Source organism: Orycteropus afer, unplaced genomic scaffold (genome assembly GCF_000298275.1).
Source record: "Orycteropus afer afer isolate SDZICR_OR568_19922 unplaced genomic scaffold, OryAfe1.0 scaffold00170, whole genome shotgun sequence".
NCBI lineage: Eukaryota > Metazoa > Chordata > Mammalia > Tubulidentata > Orycteropodidae > Orycteropus > Orycteropus afer.
In genome coordinates this window covers 4,992,545-5,007,948 of record NW_006921757.1, presented here as the reverse complement: position 1 = coordinate 5,007,948, position 15,404 = coordinate 4,992,545, and the positions used below count along the sequence as shown (strand labels likewise).

Sequence of the window (15,404 nt, the reverse complement as noted above, 5' to 3'; positions counted from 1 at the left end):
AGATAAAATAAATAAATGGGACCTCATACAAATTAAAAACTTTTGTTCATCAAAAGACTATTGAAAAAGTGAAAAGACGAGTTAACAACTGGGAGAATGTCTTTAGAAACCATATACCTGACAAGAATCTAATAACCTATATATATATATATATATATATATATTTATGTTTGTGTGTCAACTTGAACTTGGCTGGGCCTGGTTGAGGCCTGTTTGAGTGGCTGGGCAGCTGGTGGTAGTTATTCCCCATGATGAGACTGGCAATCAATTCTATGGTGGGATCTACCACAAGCAAGGCCATCCCATTTGTGGTATATTCTTGTCAGAGCAGCACTAGGTAACCAAAACAGGCACGTTCCCCCCTGCCTAGACATACTTGATCATTCAACCTGTCTACCCATCTATCTTTTTTTTTTCATTTAAATACAACAACAACAAAATAAATAAAATTCTGAGAAAGAATTCTGGAAAAGGACCTTGGCAACAAGGCTGAGTTAAATATTGAACCATAAGCAAACCTCCTGGCATACTGCCTTTCTATCCCTCTCCTCAACAGTATACATCCCAAACACTGCTCCATGTGCTTCCAATGTGCAGGGCTTTGAACTATTTCAAAATGGCTCAGTCATGGCCAATGCAAACAAGGGTGACATATGCCTTGTATAGCAAGCAAATCTCTTGGGCATCAAATTTTGACCTGGGTAGGAAATGGGCAGTGGTGCTCCACTCAAAGATGGTGGCTGACTGTGCTGCTTTGAATGGAGAGTGACAAAGTGGCATGATCAACCCCCATATTTGAACAGGGCACTGTTGCCTCTTTCTTACTCAGGTCAAAATCTGACCACAAGAGATTGGTTGCTGTGCAAAGTGTATGCTGCCCTTGTTTCCGTCGGCCATGACTGAACCATTTTGACCATGTTTGAAATCTTGCCAATGTGATACTGTTGGATCTGTGGGCAAAATATAGAAATAATGCCATTAGGGTGGGCAATACTATTAAGGTCCATGCAGCATAAGGGTGAAAGAGAAAGTAGGCCCACACCCACTCAGCCTTGGGTAGACTCATGAGCTCTGATCGGTGTTGCTTTTGCAGAGAGGTTTGCTTCCTTTTCTCTGTTGAAAGAGGTTTTCCTGACATAACCAGGTTGGTTGGCAGCCTAGAAAGCCTTAAAGAATCCAGAATATGTCTTTACTCTGATCATGTGCTCTAGAAATGAATCTAACTTTTGAGAAATTCATTTTTCACACTTTACTTTCTGTTGTTCTACAATAGGATCTAACGGATCTCCCTGTTGGCCTTTCTTCCTAGGTTAAATTCTGTAATAGATATCTTTTCAAGATTTTTAGAAGAAAAAGACTCAATTTAGTATACTGTTACTACATTTCAATTAACCATTTAAACAAAAATTTTAAATTTTATTTACTTAATGTCAGTTGCCATTTGGTTGATTCTGACTTATGATGACCCCATCTGTGTCAAAGTAGAACTGTGTCCCATAGGGGTTCAATGGCTGAGTTTTCAGAAATAGATTTCCAGGCTTTTCTTTGAGGCACCTCTACGTCTTGAACCCCCAACACCTTTTGGTTATCAGCTGAGTGCATTTACTGCTCCAGGAACTGACTCCCTTAACGTCCTCATTGGTGTTATTTGTGGCTAGGTACTGTCAAGTCTGTTTGGACTCACAGCAACCCTATGTACAACAAAACAAAACCTGGCCTGGTGTTGTACCATCCTCACTAGCATTGCCATGTTTGAGTTCATCGTTGTAGCCACCGTGTCAATACATCCCCTTGAGGGTCTTCCTCTTTTTTTCTGACCCTCTACTTTATCAAATATGACATCTCTCTCAAGGAATTGCTGCCTCCTGATAACATGTCCCAAGTACGTAAAACAAAGTCTTGCCATCCTTGCTTCTAAGGAGTATTCTGGTTGTACTTCTTCCAAAAGAAATCTGCTTGTTCTTCTGGTGGTCCACAATGTATTTAATATTCTTTGTCAGCATCATAATTCAATGCATCAATTCTTCTCATCTTCTTTATTCATTGTCCAGCTTTCTCATGCAGAAGAAGCGATTGAAAATACCATGGCCTGGGTCAGGCACACCTTTGTCCTCAAAGCGACATCTTTGCTTTGTAGCACTTTGAAGAGCTCTTTTGAAGATTTGCCCAATGCAAATGTCCTTATTGGCTAATAATTCAAAAGCAGTGATAGTTCTATCAGGTACTGACATAAATTCCTTATTTCAGAAGAAAATTCTAGGACTGTTTTATCTGCCCAAATATTTTTGTGTGCCTCCTATCCCAGGAAAGATAGAAGAAACAAACAAAAAGTAAGAATTAAATCATTTTCATATTCACTTTGTTGGTTACCGGGATGGAAGAGAAGGGGAGGGAAAATTTTGGACTAGTTGGGGGGTCACATGTTGATTGGTTGAGAGGAAGGATGGTATGGAAAGAGTCTGTGATCAGCATGATAACACTGGGGAAAGGAAGGACACTGAAATGTGCACATAAGCTGTAAACAACAGAGGCAAATACTAGCACATGCACAACACTGCATTACCACTAATGCCAAACACCAGGCTACAGACAACAACAGAGGCAAATACTACTACATGCCACAACACTGCATTACCACTAACACCAAACACCAGGCTACAGACAACAACAGAGGCAAACACTAGCACATGCACAACACTGCATTACCACTAACGCCAAACACCAGGCTACAGACAAATGCATAGAAAGGTAAGAAGATCAGGCGGGGTTAGACTAACAGGAATATAGCCCAGACCAAGGATTGATTTGGTTGACGCACTTGTGCTACAAAATTAGCCACATACACTACAGAAGCAACAGAAGGCAGAGTTGGAGTAACTTCTCAGAGACAACTAAATACCTTGAGAGAGAGAATCACCAGGCCTACAGACTCAGGACTATAGCCTTGGGGGACATCATGCTCAGTTGGCACAACATAGTACATAAAAATCTTGTTCTACAACCTACTTTGGTGAGTAATGACTAGGGTCTTAAAAGCTTTCAAGTGGCCATCTAAGATGCAACTATTGGTTTCCTCTCATGTGAAGCAAAGAAGAGCATCTGGAGATAATTAGTCCAAGGATATAATGGATCCTGAGACCAGACGAACTAGATGGTGCCTGGTTACTAATATCAACCACTTGGAAAAGGATCAAAACTGGAGATCCTGGGAAGAGTGGGAGGGAAAATGTAGAACAAAATTCAAAAACACAAAAATGACCAGAATTACTGGTCAGATAGAGACTGGTGTAACCCCCTGAGACTATCTCCCCAAGTAACCCTTTGGGCCTAAAAATGGACTCACTGCCATGGATTGGCTCTCATCTCAACAGCAGAACCACCTTCATACACAACACCGACCCCAGGACAATGTACCCACCTACTCTAGGGAGACGCACCCCTTAGAGTAATTGGCCATGGGGCACCAGGGGGCAGCATTCTCATAGAAGGAAAGTTGGACAGACAGGAATGCACAGTTAAGAAGGGTACGGGGGGGGGGGCAGTCAGTGGGAGGGGAGGAGAGGAGAGTGTATTACGGTTGGGGATGGTAACTGGGGTATAAAATCAAATGTGCATGTACTGCTGAATGTGAAACAAATTTGCTTTGTCAATTTGTACCCAAAGCACAACTGAAAAAATAAATATATAACAAGTGGTTTCGTTAAAAAAAAAAGAAAAATTAAATGATTTTCATAGTTGTGAATCTTCACCATGCATCATTGAGTTTCTGTGAACATATATGAAAATTAATAGTAAGAATAAAATTGAAAAAGAATGAGAGGAAACACAATTTTCACCTGAATTTCTCACCTTTGGACATAAACTAGTGTAATTGGGGCCTTAGTCATCCTAAGGCCATTCCTGAACTTTTAAAATACTTCATGTAAACCTCTATTAAAAATATGCTTCACAACATAGAACATTACTTTTGCTTTTTTGTAACTTGAATAGCAGGAACTCATCTACGTTATTCATCTTTAGAAACTCTCTCCCCTATTTCTCTCCCCATTCCTAGTCGTTCCCTCTCGTAATACAGTGCCCAGAACAGAAAAAAGCCCAATATGTGTTCGTTATTAATAGTAAACGAATAGATGGCCAATAGATGGCTGAATGAGGCTGTGCATGGGAGAGGACTCCAGAAAATGAGGAATTACTTAAACTGCACTGTGATAGTTACGTTTGTGTGTAAACTTGGCTGGGCCTGGTTGAGTGGCTGGGCAGCTGGTAGTTATTCTCCACAATGAGACTGGCAATCAACTCCATGGTGGGATCTACCACAAGCAGCTGAGTAGTTGCCTTTGGGATGTGGTCTGCTTCCTGTATATAAGGAGAAGCTTTGGGAATGGTCTTTAGCCTATGGCACGCTTGGACCCTGCATGTAGCTGTGTCATTGCTCAGCAGCCTGCTATGCTCTGCCGCCCTTGGGACTTACAATGGACTTAAATTAATGGCCTGCTATGTGGTTTGGTAACATCGAGATTGTGCCTTTTTACTTGTCAACCTTGGGGCTTCTCAGCCTCAGCAGCTAGCAGCTCTCTGAATGAAGAAATGCCTCTAGCTCCAGTGGGCCGGGAGCAGGAGGCAGAGCTGGATCTCAAGATTGAGGGGCTTTCACCCAGCCCCTAGAGCCTGGCACCTTGAACTTGGACTTAAAGCCTCCAAATTTTAAGAATAAACTCCTATTTGTTCAGGCCATCCCATTTGTGGTATATCTCGTCAGAGTGGCACTAGGGAACCAGAATAGCCCCTCAGTCAGTTATTGGGTACTGCTGTGTTATATGCAATCCTTAAAAGCTGAAAGCCAGGTAATATTTCTAGAAGGGAAGCAAAGAAAATCTGTTCTTTTTTTACTCCACTGATATAGTCATATTTTAAGAAAGGATAGTATTTTGTAATTACAGTCAACAATTAAGGAAACTATTTGAATCTCATAAAATTTTCATTTCATAAATGGGATCCCAACTCAGTAAACGTCACCATATCATTTTTCATGAATGGAGTTATAAATAAAAGCAGACTCTTACAAGCCTGTTCCTTTTTTTTTTTTTCTTTTTAGTTAGAGTCATCAGCTGAATATTTTCATTTGAATAAGAATGAAGAAAATGGTTACAAAGAAATTAATGAGAAGATATAAAATATTTGTTAAGCACCCTTCTCATAGACTGAGTTTACTTTCCTTTCAAATTGCTCATAAAACTGTATGTTTCCACTTAAAACTCCTTCAGAACACCTAATGGCGGAACCACCCCTCGAGTAGTTTATCATGTATCATGCTAAATGTGTGATTATGTCAATGTAGGGGTCCCAGGGAATTCTGTGAAGAGTAAAATAGCCATAAGACAGTATTATCGGCAGCCTCCCATACCTTGCCTTTCTTACCTGCCTGTGCTAAAACAACCTAAAGCAATGGAAGCCATTTATTTCACCTAGCTTGAAGCCAGCTGGCCCTATCATCAGAAAAGATTCTAGGTTTGTCCTAGATTGTCCTGGTCCAGAGGCCCTGGTGACATCCTTTATTCACCCTGTCTGCCACTCCCACATGTTTGTATCTCAGTAAAATAAAGGGGCAGTTAGATCCGGGCTGATTTTAGAAACATCTTAAGACTTCACCTTATCTCACCCTCTAAAGGTACACGTTCTCTAAACTGAAGAGGAACCTATTTCTTCTGAAACCCCAAATTATTTCAAACAGAGAAAAATATTAGCAGTGGATCTAGTCTAGAGGACACGGTGAATGTGACTGGCTTCCATCAAGCAATGAGCAGAGTGCTGTCACTATTAGCATCTTCAATGCCTGCAGTGTTTGGCTTTACCCCTTTGTTAGATCCCTAAGAAAATGGGGTGACAGAATTCTTCTGAATTCACCAGGAGCTCTGGTGGCATAGTGATTAAGGCATTTGGCTTCTAACCAAAATGGTGGTGGTTCAAACCCACTAGCCCTTCCACAGAAGATGATGAGGTAGTCTGCTTCCATAAAGATTACAATCTTGGAAAACCAGTGGGGGTCACTATGAGTCAGAATCAACTCGATGGCAGTTAGTTTGGTTTTTCTGGTTAGAGAATTCCTCTACCATTTGACTATCATGATAGACATTCAGACCCCCAAACTGTGCACACACACACACACATGCTTTCTGTCTCTCTCTGCACACATATGACTATTGCATTGAGCATAGTTTTGCCTGGTGAGTATCTGATAAACTAGATTAAAATGGCCATCCATTATTAAAATGTCTACTAGAATGGCCACTGCCCATCCAGATTCCCTTCTCTCCTATGCCCCTTTTCCTACCATTCCATGTTCCCTTGGTCCTCAAAGACCTTATCTCTAGGGCACAAAGGCATCATAATGCTGGAATATAAAGAGAAAAGCTATCGAATGCAACAATTCCCGGCACATTCCCACTCAACAGCAATATTAAATATCATGAAACTCTCCTTCAAGCAATAGACCCTACAAGGTGGGTGCTCTCCACAAGTCTTATGCCAATAATTTGAAATATAAAGTAAGACATAAGACTTGAATATCAATTGCACAGAGTCCATCATTTCTGCTTAAAAAACAAACAAAAAAAAAACCAGTCGATTTCAACCCACAGCAACCCCTTGTGGGTTTCCAAGGCTGTAAATCTACACAGAAGAAGACTGACAGATCTTCCTTCTCTGGAGCAGCCGGTGGGTTCAAACTGCTGACCTTTTGGTTAACAGCCAAGTGCTTAACCACTGCACCACCAGGGCTCCTCTGCCAATGATGAGGTATACATATATTAGGATGTTCATTTATCTTCGCTGATCTCCATGGTTCCTCTTTAAAAAAAGGGGGGGGGTAGATAAGAAAGCTCTCTGGTCTCAATTCAATAGGATAACTCAAAAGCCACTGTATGGATGCTGTGGTTCCCCACCAGATTCCATTTTCCCCAAAAGTCCTTTAGCAATGAAGCACTCATTCCTCCAGTTGCTGGGATGGTTGGTGGTTGGAAGCTCTCAGCTATGTCCCTCTGTGGGAACGGTCTTTGACCAAGGAGATCCATCCAGGCCAAGGTCACGCACTTTTCCTGCGGGCAGCCTATCTCCGATGGCTAGTCCAACAGGGGGGTATAAAGGCAACTGGAAGGCTCCTTAGAAGGGTGGACGGCAAAGGTTCATCTTGCTTACGTTGGACACGTCATCAGGAAAGATGCAATCACTAGAAACGGACACCATGTCTGGTAAAGTGGAGGGTCAGGAAAATGAGGGAAGCCCTCAGCCAGATGGATTGAAACAGTAGGCACACTAACAGCCTCAAACTTACCAAAGATCATGAAGGCAGCATTTTGTTCTGTTATACATAGGTCTCCTTGAGTTGGAGATGATTCAGTGCCAACTAACAACAATCCTAGCCACAATTCGAGGCATCTCTGTTGGGACACCCCAATCCCAGAGCTCTCCATGGTGTCAGCTAAGGTCTCAGCTGTGACTACATTGTAATTAACTTCTGTCTTTGCTCAATACTATTTCCCTCATTCCCTAACAGGTGTTGATCCTGAAGGTGTTTCCCGACAAACTTTCTGCAAACAAATCTCCATCTCTGGGTCTGTGTTTTTGAGAACCAACATGGAACCTAACTTCTTCTTCTTTCTGTGAAAATAGCAGGACCTTCTGAAGGGAGAAATGCTTGTTCCTGGGATTTGGGCCGTAGGGTTGGGTCTCAGCAATCAGGAATGGGCTCAGGTATAGCAGGGTTAGGAAGCTGGCACAGGGCTGCGAAGGGTTTCCTTCTGTTGTGCAGGGCGGCTATGAGTCGGAGCTGACTTGACAGCACCTGACAACAACAACAACATTCTCCAATAATTATTTCCAGGAAGATGCTAAAACTTATCAAACTATTCCAGAAAAGGATTAGATTTAAAAAAAAAAAGACAAATTCACTGCCAACTCAATTCTAACTCACAGCGACCCCCATTGAGTTTCCAAGGCCGTAGATTTTTACAGGAGACCGCCTTATATTTCTCACACAAAGCAGCTCGTATGTTCAAACCACCAACCTGTGGTTAGTAGCCAACCTGTGTCAGTAGTAACCACTGCACCACCAGAGCTCCTCAAGGGTTACCAAAAAACCAAACTCACTGCCATCGAGTTGGATTCAACTCATAGTGGCCCCTACGTGGGTTTCCAAGGCAGAATCTCTACGGAAGTAGATTGCCCAATCTTCCTTCTAAGGAGTGGCTGATGGGTTTGAACTGCCAGCCTTCTGGTTAGCAGTCAAATGCCTTAGGCACTATGCCACCAGAGTTCTTCAAGGGTTAGGTATGACTATAGAGATAATGGCATCTTAAGATTTTCATTCATTATTTTAACATTAAAAATGTATTTAATTTAAAATCTAATTTCCTGGGGAAAAAAAATATCGTGCATTTTTTCTCCCAAGCCTTTGCTTCTCTAGGAAAAATAATACCTGGTACCAATAACTGGAAAATACAGAGGACTAAAAAGATGGGAGGGGGGAGCTCTGGTAGCATAGTGCCTAAGGCACTTGACTGCTAACCAGAAGGCTGGCGGTTCAAACCCACCAGCCACTCCTCGGAAGGAAGGTTGGGCAATCCTACTTCCGTAGTGATACTGCCTCAGAAACCCAAGGAGGGGTCGCTATGAGTCGGGGCCGACTCGATGGCACATAACAACAACAACAAAAAAAAAAAGATGGGGGGGATTAAAGAAAAATACAAGGAGTAAAAAGAGATTTTTGTAAGAGCAAAAGTGAAAAATATTTTTAAGCAGAAAATTAAATTAAAAATAAACTAAAAATAGAAGAAAGTATTCACATGTTGGGAAAAAAGAAAAACCCTAGGGTTATAAAGAAAATCAGAATATATAGTAAATACTATCACTCAAAATTCATTAAATTATCTGAAGTTTTTATAATTGTTTTCTAAGATTTAGTGGGATCTTTTTCTATTTGTTTTCTTCCAAGGAATTTTGGCTCTATTGTTATTATTCCAAGTTTCTTTTTTCTGTCCTTTTTTAGTTTGTTCTCTTTTACAGATAAAGTACATAAGAATATGTGTATTCCAGTACGACAAAGGAATGCATTTCTCCTTTGCTGGGGTAACTCCTTCATTTTATAGCCTTTACTTTTAGTCTCATTCTTGTATAAGTCAATTTCTTCTGCATTATTCACACCAACAATCAGAGAAATCTTAGACTGAAATTGACCTTGAAAAGGCAACTGGTAAATAGACGCAAAGTCTCTAACATAAATTCAACTACCTCCTCTGCAATTGGAAAATGAACTGTCTACCTAATACATTAGATGTTTCAGAGCTACTTCCAACTTGGCAACAAGAGAAAGCCTTGTCACTGGTAAAGTAGCAACAGGTGATTTAGCAGGCATGGAAAGCTCCTGCATCTGATCCTTGTCAGGATAACAGAGGGTCTTATTTACTGTCTCCTGCCTGGGTCCTTCTAAGTCGCCACTGTTTTCTGTTTACTTCTCCTCTAGCTCTAGCCCTGGAACAATGTGGAGCATGGTGTCACTGGCCCTGGTGCCAGACAGGATCAGGGGCTTTGGAATATTTACAGTCTCCCTCCTCCTGTTTCCATAAATGAAATGGACAGTCTGAATGGAGAAAATCAGGGGCCAGCTGGCTAAAAACACAACTGGCACTGAAGCACTTGGGCTCCTTCCAAGAGCTGGTGTTTAAAGAGAGGCCATTTAAAGAGCAAATTCCAACCACCACAATAACATTTCAAGCACTAGCTGTAGATCAAACAGCAAGAGTGCACTTACAAAGGCTTCCATCTCCAAAGTTTGGAACCTGTTAGATGACCCTTTCTTCTTAAGAAATTGTCTAGTGTTAAAGTCAGTCCTAAAGACAATTCCTCACACTCACAACAAATGGCAAATATAGAGTCTGTACTTTGTGAATGTTAAACACGGTGGGCCATCACAGCCAAAGTCTTATTTTAGCTTAGGTTCCTCCATAGGAAAAGACAAAAAATGGTTAAGAAATTGAGGAGAAAAAGAGAGAAACAAGAACTGACCTAAGAATTTAGTTGGGGGAGAATTATGTTTGGAGCACTGGGTATCTAGGAGATCAATGCTAAAGTTTTTGTGGCTCCCCCCCCCCCCCCCCCCCCTTGCTGGGCTCTAACAAAGGCGACAACAGTGTACTAACACTAGAATATCTGATGGCTGATGGCTGACACATCAGATATATATGGAACTCCATATTCTGAGAGACAGATATATAATCCAAACAATTCTATACATTCCGAGTTTCTGGCTGTTTTTTGTTTTTATCCCTCCCTCCCCCCAAGCAGAGGAGTTTGAAGGTGGCTGAGGAAGCTCCCCTTGTATACACGTATGTATAAAAGCCAAATGGAAGGGACCCAGCGAGGAAGTGAAGGGGTTCAGGCTGGCGAGTGCGCCCAGTAGACATTGTTAATACTAGAATCCCAGAAACCGCTAAAGCCGGTCGCTGAGGCCCCCTGGAAGGCATTACCTCGATATAGGGCACGATCTTGCAGGAGAAGTCCTCCAGCAGCCACTTCTTGGTCAACTCGTGGAAGATGACGAGCGGAAGGCAGAAAAAGATGATGAGAAAGTCCCAGAAGGCCAGGTTGGCCAAGAGGGAGTTGGAGATGCTCCGCATATAGTAGTTGTGGCACACGATGCACATCACCGCCAGGTTGCCAATGATGCCAGTCCCGAAGATCACCACCGACAAACACATGACCGCGTAGGCTCCGTAGGACTCCTGGGTCAGAGGGTAGAAGGGGTTCTTGAGCCTCACGCTCCGGTTTGTGCTGTTTCCCCGGCGGGGGCCGCCGCGGTCCAGGACCCCATCACCCAAAGACCCATTCTGGGCCAGCGCTCTGCCGGGAGGCTCAAGTGTCCGCCCTTCGTGCCCCGCGGGTCCACTGACCGACTTGGGTGGGTGCTCGCGGTGGGAACCCTGGAGTCTCCCGGCTCTCTTAGGCCGGTAGAAGAGCTCGCTGGTTCCGGGTTCCGTACTCAGAGTCTGCCCTTGGCTGCGCCCCGAAATGCCAACGCCCTTAGGACCCTTCCTTTCCTCCTCTGAGGTCTGCAGGAAGCGTTGGAGGGCCGTGGGGTGCCCCCTCCCCAAAGCTCCAAGGGGTCCCTGGGCCCGAACACCTTTCCACCTCCAGGCACCAGGCAGCATGGCCAGGGGTCCCTCAGACCCCTTGGCCGCCGCCGCCCCTCTTGTCGCACCTGAGTCACCGCTCGGGGCTGCTGGCAGGTCCCAGGAGGGCGCCGCGCGCACCACAGCCTCCAGCTCCTCCTCCTCCTCCCAGGGCGCACGGGCTCGCAGAACGTCTTTTGCAGAATTTCCTGTCCCCCAAACGTCCCTGCTGCGGCGCTGGGTCAGTGCAGGTGAGCAGCTCTTCCCCAGACAAGTTTGGTTCCCGCGCTCCGGAGCGGTCCAGAGGGCAGGGGCCGCAGAAACCTGGAGTAGCAGTAGAAGCAGCAGCCGCGAGGCGCGGGCGAGAGGCGCGCCTAAGACCCGCATGGCTCCGCGTGGGCGCACCAGGCAGCGCAGCTGCCGTTCAGGCTTTACACCCGCAGCCTAAGTTACTGCTGTGAGTTAGGCACATGTCCTTATTCACCCCAGCCCAGGGAGTGGGTGGGGGACCAGGGACTACCGAGAGGTTGAAGGATGCGTCTGGGGGTCACGCCCTCCCTACAATTCTTCCTCGTTTGCCATTTCCCCTGCGAAATCCAGTTCGAGCGCGAGGTATCCCCAAGGGTCCGAGAAGGAAGCTGCTGCTCTCGCTGGCTGACCTTGAAAAGTTACGACCAGCATCTAACTGTCGATTAACGTTGCGCCTGAGAAAAGCCCGGACGCAGCCCACGGTCCTCCCTGCCTTTGGATAATCGCCTTCCTGGTAACAGTTGCTCTTCCTATTTACATCCTTTCGGTGTTGCTTTATCCAGTTGCGAGCCGAGGTCTCCAGAGGGAAGGAAAAACAAGTCTCCCTCCCCCAGACGGCTGGCAGCTACACTCCGGCTTCCCGCTCGCTGGAAACAGGTTGCAAACAGCCAGACGCCGCGCGGCTGCACCCCCGCGACCTGCGAGGCCGCTGCTGCGGAAGAGAAGCGGGATTGGAAACCTGCGGCCACTGTCAAAGTTGCTTCTGCTCCTGTCCAAAGTTGACGAGGCGGAGGCGCGGGCGGCGGGTCCCCGCGGAGCAGGGGATCGCGGCGCTGGGCGGTTGCTGCGCCTCTCTGGCCGGTGCCGGCGGCCGCAGGAGCTGGTGGCCGCGACAGCGGGTGCAGCGTGGGCGGGGAGCGCGGTGCCTGGAGCCGCCGCGGGCAAGGCGGTGCATGGCCGGGAAGGGGGCGGTGGCCCGGCCTCTCCCCGCCGCCCCGGTCGCTGCGCGCGCCGGCGACACCGAGCGCTCGGCTCCTCGCCTCCCGCCCCTCGTCCTCGGAGAGACGCTGGTTTGTGGGAAGACGGGATCCCCTGGTGGTTTACGACTTACTAAACCCACAGACGTTTCATTCAAGCCCTTTGTAGCGGCTTTCACTCCCAGGAGCTGCAAGTCGCAAGGGACACCGGCGGAGGCGCGGAGTCTGCGCGGCTGGAGCCTAGGAATGGGCGGGACAGGTTAATTCCCCAGCTGTGGGAACCTGCCCAACCGGTCTTGGAGCCCGGGAGCATGGGAGACACCGGAGCGATCGCCGCCAGCAGCGCGGCCAGTGCGCATGCCCAAACCTCACCCGATGGGAGCAGTGAATGAGGCGCCCATCACCTTAGGTATTTCCAGGAGTTGAGAAAGGAGAGACTGGGACCTCAGAGGTTTCAAACACAGGGAATTAGCAGTTCCGGAGCGGAACGTAAAGTAAGAATGCGGATACACTATTTAACACTGAGTTAGGAATCATCCTACCAGGCAGGGGTTAGTTAGAACTAGCCAGGGCTGGAAGGAAGTACTTTGATTTGATGAAATAGTAGGTCATGGTGCAAACCGAAACTCAACCTCATTGCGGTCCACTAGATTCCAACTCAAGGCGACCTGACCTCGCGTGTTACAGAGCAGAACTGCTCCTTAGGGTGTTCCTGGCTGTATTCTCTACTGCAGATCACCAGGCCTTTCTTGGGCTGCACTGCTGTGTGCTTTCCAACCACCAACCATCTTGTTGTTGTTGTTGTTGTTATGTGCCCTTGAGTCGGTCCCGACTCATAGTGACCCCTCCTTTGGTTTCCGAGGCAGTATCACTACGGAAGTAGGATTGCCCAACCTTCCTTCCCAGGAGTGGCTGATGGGTTTGAACCGCCAGGCTTCTGGTTAGCAGTCAAGTGCTTTAGCCACTATGCTACCAGACCAACCATCTGATAACCATAAAATAATAATTCTATTAGATATTGTATATAGGCTTCTCTTATCCACAAATAATACCAATTGTATTCCTTTCCAATGCTTATTTATTATTCTTGTCTTATTCCATTGGTAAGGAGTCTCAGTATAATGCTGATGATAGAAAAGTTCAGCTGTGTCCTGTTCTAATTTTGAAGAGAATATTCCTTCGGTATTTTGACATTAATGCTCGCTGTCTTTGATTAGTTAACTTTTATATTGAGGAAATGTCTATGAAATTGTGTAGAAAATGATAAGGGGGGAAAGTTAACTTGAACAAAACTCCCAACAAAACTGACACTGCGTTCTGAACCTGCATACCATGAGCCACGCCCTTGCCACAGCTATTAGCTTATGGTTAATAAAATATCTGACAGACTGATTAAAAGACAGTGATAAGCAATAAGGCAACACATTCAGAGTGAAGAAAATGCTATGAAAAATATTATGTCAATGGTGGTAGGTAGCATAGTGGCCCTCCATGTGTGTCCACATCTTAATCCCTAATACTTGTGAATATGACTCCTTACATGGCAAAAGGGACTTTGCAACTGTGATTAAAATAAGGATCTTAAAATGGGGAGATTAGCCCTCGATTATCCCAGTGGGCCCAATGTAATCGTGAGGGTTCTTATAAGAGGGAGATAAGAGGGTCAGAATCAGGCAAGGAGACAGGAGGACAGAAACAGGTCAGAGTGATGTGGGGCCATGAGCCAAGGAATGCCATCAGCCTCTAGAAGCTGAAAAGTCAAGGCAAGAGTCCTGCCTGACCATTTTAGACTAATGACCTCCAGAAATGTAAAAGAATTCAATGGTGGTGTTTTAAGCCACTAAATTTCTCACAGCAGCAACAGGGCAATAATACGTCGAATTAATCTGAAAATGTAGACAATGGGAACAAAACAGAAAAATATAAACTACCAAAAATAGCTCAAGAAAAAAAATTATAAACCTAAGTAGATCAATAGCATTAAAGAAATAAAATCATTCATCAATAACTACACACAAGAAAGCACCAAGTCTTAAGAAAACCTAAGGAATAAATACAGAAAATGTTCCAAAGCGACATTGAAACAACCAAACCAGCAACCACTTTGTCGGCTCCTACTCATGGTGACCCCAGGTGTTTCGGAGCAGAACTGCACATAGGGTTGTTAAGGCTGTGAGCTGCTGGAAGCAGATTGCCAGCCCTTTTTATGCACCATGTCTGGGTGGGCGAACTTTTGGCCAGTAGGCAACCGCTCAGCCATTTGTGCAACCCAGGGACTCTAAGGAATAAATGAACGGTTACAGAAAATGTTCCAAAGCTACTCAGTCCATCTGAACCAGTATAACTTTGATACCAAAACAAGGCAGAAACAGAGACGATTAGAGGCTAATAATGCGATTCATTCATACACAGTTATTCAAATATACTAATTCATTCCGTCAGATGCATTTATTCATTAAACAAATATTCTCCTCAAGGTACTAAGACTACAGCAATGAAGAAAATAAAGTTTGCTCTCACTGAATTTATGTTCTCCTGGGGGAAGACAGGGAATAAACAAAGAAACAAGTAACTGTGTAATATGTCAGATAATGACAAGTGCTATGAAGAAAAGATCAGAGAGTAAGGGAATAGAGTCATGAGTGAGGAAGGGTGCTCACCTACAATGATGATCCCTGAAAGCCTTTCTAAGAGGAGGGGAGCTCATCTATAAGGATGATCCCTGAAAGCCCTTCTAATAAGGAGAGTTTTGAGCACTTGCAAATGCATGCACAATTATCCGAAATAAAATTCTGACAAATTGAATTCAGCACCATCTGTTTTTCAAAAATATAGGATATATTTTTATAATTTATGCAATTGAAGCATTTAAGGACGAAAATAAGTTTATCTTAATAGATGCAGGAGAAGCATTTGGTTCACTGCAGTCATCAGCCATTATTGAAACTGTTAACAAACTAGACATAGAGACACTTCCTCAATATAAAAGTTAACTAATCAAAGACAGTGAACATTA

The 15,404-nt window shown here is 44.7% G+C and overlaps 1 protein-coding gene across 1 annotated transcript in view; it reads right to left on the bottom strand.

Annotated features, from left to right (window-relative positions):
- The window catches only part of GPR37 (G protein-coupled receptor 37), a 26,244-nt gene extending 14,695 nt beyond the window's left edge, over window positions 1-11,549 (bottom strand). Inside the window, exon 1 of the mRNA XM_007946746.2 lies at window positions 10,521-11,549. Within this exon, the coding sequence (XP_007944937.1) occupies window positions 10,521-11,549 (1,029 nt within the window). The remainder of the gene's footprint in view (window positions 1-10,520) is intronic.
- Window positions 11,550-15,404: the final 3,855 nt, after the last annotated feature.